We start from the raw sequence: 4,647 nt of genomic DNA, 5'->3' as shown, positions 1-4,647 counted from the left end.
TAAATAAAACCATTAAAAATTAAAAGAGTATCGTTACTAAACTATCAAACCACCATAAAGAGATCGCAGAGAATTTAAAATTAAAATAGATCTACTCCGAATAATAAAAAGTAATTAGCCGTTTATATTCAATTTTAAATTGAAAATACTTAATTCCATTAAAATATTGTTTCATTATATGCCATAAAACGTTGCTATCATCATTTTTCAACATCTTTGAACTTAGGAAAGGCTTTCATTCCTTAAAAGGCACGGTGGGTGTGTAGGCAACAACGGGGTAATACCACATGCTCCTTACCTGCTGCTTAGAAGCAACATAGAAGTCAAGGATCCTCATTGAAGAAAATGTCAAAACCTCACAAATCATTGCGTCGTACTCCATATTCACACGGAGATTTTGACTCTCCTCGTTTAAAATTCAATAAACATCGTCGGACCCTGCGTTTTTCAAGGTAGCCTCCCTTGACATTCAGATCTTCTAATTCATCACGCTCTACTCACCCATATACATTTGCACAGTCTCCATGATTTGTTAATCTCTCTGTATTCTGTGTCCAGTTCTGATCGCTCCCCTTGCTTGCCTTGATTTCAGCGAGCAATTGCGTTCTTGTGTGTAACAATGACTTGCATCTTCTTGTTCTTTTTGTTCCTTCTTCCATTTGGGAAATGCCAGCCACCTCAATATTCAGGATCAAATCAGAATTCTTACAATTTCTCTGGTTCTAACAGAGCTCCACCGTCCATGAATATGAATGATGTTGGGAATACTGATGTTATTAGCGTATTGTTGGCATTTAAGAAGAGGATCATCAATGACCCAAATGGTGTTTTGGCTGACTGGAATACAACCAACCCCTGCAACTGGAGAGGCGTTTTATGCAGCCATGGACCAATTTCAAGAGTTGAGGAACTTCATCTAGCAGAGGCCAACCTTACAGGCGTTCTGGGTGGAGAGCCTGGCCAACTCAGGTATCTCATCCACCTTAACATCTCTGCAAATAATTTCACTGGCCAAATTTCTTCTGAGATCTTTAAACTGAGGAATTTGACAGCCCTGGATCTCAGTAAGAACCAGATGTATGGAAACATACCATTAGAGCCTCTAACTTCATTAGAGAAGTTGGCTGTCCTGAGGCTTCAGAATAATATGCTTAACGGAAGCATTCCTCCTGAATTGGGTCAGCTGAGAGAACTTTTACATCTCAATTTATCAGCAAATCAGTTGTCAGGGACAATTCCCAAAGAGTTGGGTCAGCTGAAAAAGCTGCAAGTCCTGGACTTGTCTCAAAATAGGCTGTCAGGAAGCATACCTTTTGAACTGGGTCAGTTAAGAATGTTGTGTCAATTGGTCCTGTTTTCTAATAATCTCACTGGTAGGATACCTCCAGAAATGGGGCAGCTTGAAAACCTTCAAGCCTTTCTAGCTTACAACAATCGTCTAAGTGGAAGCATAGCTCGTCAGCTTGGCCAACTCAAGAGCCTTATGAATTTAAATCTGGGGAATAATAGTATTTCGTCAGAGTTGCCTTCAGAGCTAGGGATGCTTGAGAATCTTGAGATCCTGGAACTTCAGTGGAACAACATAACGGGCAATATACCTTCATTTCTGGCCAATCTGAGCCGCCTGAAATGGTTGGATATGTCTGCTAACCAATTATCCGGCGTGGTTCCACCCTTTCTAGCAAATTGTTCAATGCTGAAATATGTGAGGCTAGACAAAAATATGTTGGTGGGAGAGTTACCAGCTGAAATAGGCCGCTTAATGCACTTGCGTAGCTTGTCAATTGCTATCAATAACCTTACTCGAGTGCACCCTGCTCTAGCTTTCAGCAATCGCAGCAGCGTGGTGCTGATCGACTTCTGTTTTAATAACTTGACTGGCACCCTACCGGAAAGCTGGGGGCAGAACAAGAACTTGCGCGTTTTCACTGTGGCGTATAATAAATTAGAGGGAAATTTACCCGATTGGCTTTGGGACCTCCACAACCTGCAACTTCTGGACTTCTCAAACAATCAATTCACAGGACGAATCCCGCCGAAGATTGGTTCATTGCAAGCTCTGAGAAAAGCTAATAATACGCAACATTTGCCAGAGACTCTGTGGAACGATAAAATCATATTGAATTTCAAAGGAACGCTGCTTTTTTATGATTATTTCTTTTCAACACAAGCTTTTCTGGATGTTTCAGGAAATCGGCTAAGTGGGCAGATTCCTTCTGAAATAGGATTTCTGATTTGTCTTAGAAATTTGAACCTCTCAGCCAATAGTTTCAGTGGCCATATCCCGCGAACACTTGGGAATCTAACCCTACTGGAATCTCTGGACTTATCTATGAACCTTCTGGACGGGCAAATACCCAGAGAATTGACGAATATACACAGCCTGTCAGTCCTGAATGTATCCTACAATAATTTATCTGGTGCCATTCCAGCAGGTAATGTAACAATCACATGTATGCTTTCTGTAATAATTTCGCACTTTGTCTTCTTTTTCTGATATCACTATGTTGCGTGCAGGCAGACAGTTCAATACATTCACTAATTCTTCGTATTTGGGCAATAAGAACCTCTATGGTTTTCCTCTTTCAAGTTCCAACAACTGGAGCAGCAGAGGTGGAGATAAAGTAGAAGTTAGGGCTAAAGAGCAGGGCCGAATGTTAAGTGGCGTGGCAATAATTTTAAGTGTGTTAGCAGGGGCAATACTTCTCTGCGTGCTTCTGGTGTGCTCTTACTGTTTCTGCAGAACTAGGGTTTGTCATTCATGCGCATATGAGAACCCCCAAATGCTCTCTTTTGGAGAGGGTTTAAAATTGACTTCATCAGATCTGTCAGATGCTACCAATGGTTTCAATGAATCCGCCATCATCGGCACAGGCACAAAAAGCAAAGTCTACAGGGGAGTTGTGAGCGGCGGGACAATGATTGCGATCAAAATCCTTCAAGTGGCCTGCCACGAATCCCTGCGCTGTTTTGTGAACGAAAGCGAGATCCTTGGCAAGATTCGACATCGTAACCTGGTGAAACTTCTAGGGTTATTCTCAGATTCCAAAACAAAGGCTCTAGTGCTCCAGTTCATGCCCAACGGAAGCCTAGAAAACCATCTTCATCGCTCTGATGAAATTTGTCAATTCACATGGGAAGCCAGGTACAAAATTGCCACTGGCATTGCCCAAGCCCTTGTTTACTTGCACACAGAAACAGGGATAGGGCAAATTGTTCACTGCGATCTGAAACCGAGTAATGTTCTCCTTGACAAAGACATGGAAGCCCACGTCTGTGATTTTGGAATTGCAAGGATGCTTAATTCACAAATAACTGAACCGGCTGCACTGTCTACCACGGTGAGAGGTTCCATTGGTTACATAGCTCCAGGTAAGGTTCAATTAGTAGGTTTTGTAAATATTTTGGAATAGTTTACATCTTGAGAGGTTCTATTGGTTACAGTGTTTCATGGCTCCAGTAAGGTTCAATCAGTAGATTCAGAAAATAGTCGGGAATAATGAAATATGAGGAAACTCAATTGTTTTAATTAACTCTGTTGTTAAATTTCACAATTTCAGAACATGGAATTTACAACAACCCCCTTGCAACTGCATCTGGGATGCCAAGCCTGATTTGTTTTTATGATTGTTGTTGCATTTATGTAGAATTCGCATATGGAGAAAGAATATGTACAAAGGCAGACGTGTACAGCTACGGCGTCATGCTTTTGGAAATCATAACCAGAAGATCCCCCACGTGTCAATTTCCAGCGGGCTTCAATTCACTTGCAGAATGGGTGAGATGCAGTTTGAAAGAGCACAATTCCCCACCGAATATGGAGGGAGTTGTTGATCCTTTTCTTTTACAGACAATCGAGGTTGCTTCTGCTGCATATCAATATTCAACAATGGAAGAAATTGTAGCAGGGCTGAGGTTAGGAGTTATGTGCTGCCAGAACGATCCAAAGGAGAGGCCTCCCATGAATGTAGTGCTGTCCATGCTGCGTAATATTAAGAAGCCTGAACGTGCTAATTTTGCCAGTGCCACGAAAATAGATCCAAATTAATACCAGAGGAAAGAATAGGGGTTGTCTACCGACACGTTAATTTCGCCAGAATAGGTCTTTTAAAAAAAAAACTACTGTGTTTGAATTATTAAATTTTTTTTTTTTCCATAGTGGAATTGGGTTCACACCATTAAAAACCCACTCAAAATTTTAAAGCTTAACTGGTGTAATTGAGATTTCCAGATTTCCAAAAATTTTACTAGATTTTATCAAAATCTTACTTAAAAAAACTCTTTAAACTACGCTAGAAAGAATATGTTTACCATTACAATCAAATGAGATTGTTTTTACAGTGTCAATGACAGAATCACTGTGCAGAATCACATCATTTTATTCTGTAAAGCAGTTAGGTTTATGGTTTCAGCATTGCAGTGTGTAAAGCAATAATATTAAATGTATTTCTACTTTGAAGATTGATCCCCCACCAAACCAAACCTACTTCAATTTATGTTTATGATAAAATGTGTTTCTAAGAGCAATGTTTCAATCTTTGAAATTGACTCTGACAACCAAACCTGCATTCCGATCATAACTACTGTAGCGTCAATTAATTTATTGTTTCAAAGTTCACTAATAAAACACCAATCGCTCTGCCAAAA

The 4,647-nt window shown here is 40.2% G+C and overlaps 1 protein-coding gene across 1 annotated transcript; it reads left to right on the top strand.

The window, feature by feature from the left end:
* Nucleotides 1-304: 304 nt before the first annotated feature.
* On the top strand, nt 305-4,357 carry LOC149250880 (uncharacterized). Its single transcript, XM_089456494.1, has 3 exons — nt 305-2,435; nt 2,518-3,372; nt 3,648-4,357. Exons 1-3 carry the CDS (start codon nt 620-622, stop codon nt 4,046-4,048), a joined length of 3,072 nt encoding a protein of 1,023 aa, XP_089312620.1. The 5' UTR covers nt 305-619; the 3' UTR covers nt 4,049-4,357.
* The last annotated feature ends 290 nt before the right edge of the window (nt 4,358-4,647 follow it).

This window comes from Pinus tabuliformis, chromosome 7 (genome assembly GCF_031772625.1).
Source record: "Pinus tabuliformis cultivar Carrire ecotype Pingquan chromosome 7, CPIR1, whole genome shotgun sequence".
Lineage (NCBI taxonomy): Eukaryota > Viridiplantae > Streptophyta > Pinopsida > Pinales > Pinaceae > Pinus > Pinus tabuliformis.
The sequence above is the reverse complement of the archived record's forward strand: the minus strand, read 5'-3'. Positions and strand labels throughout refer to the sequence as shown.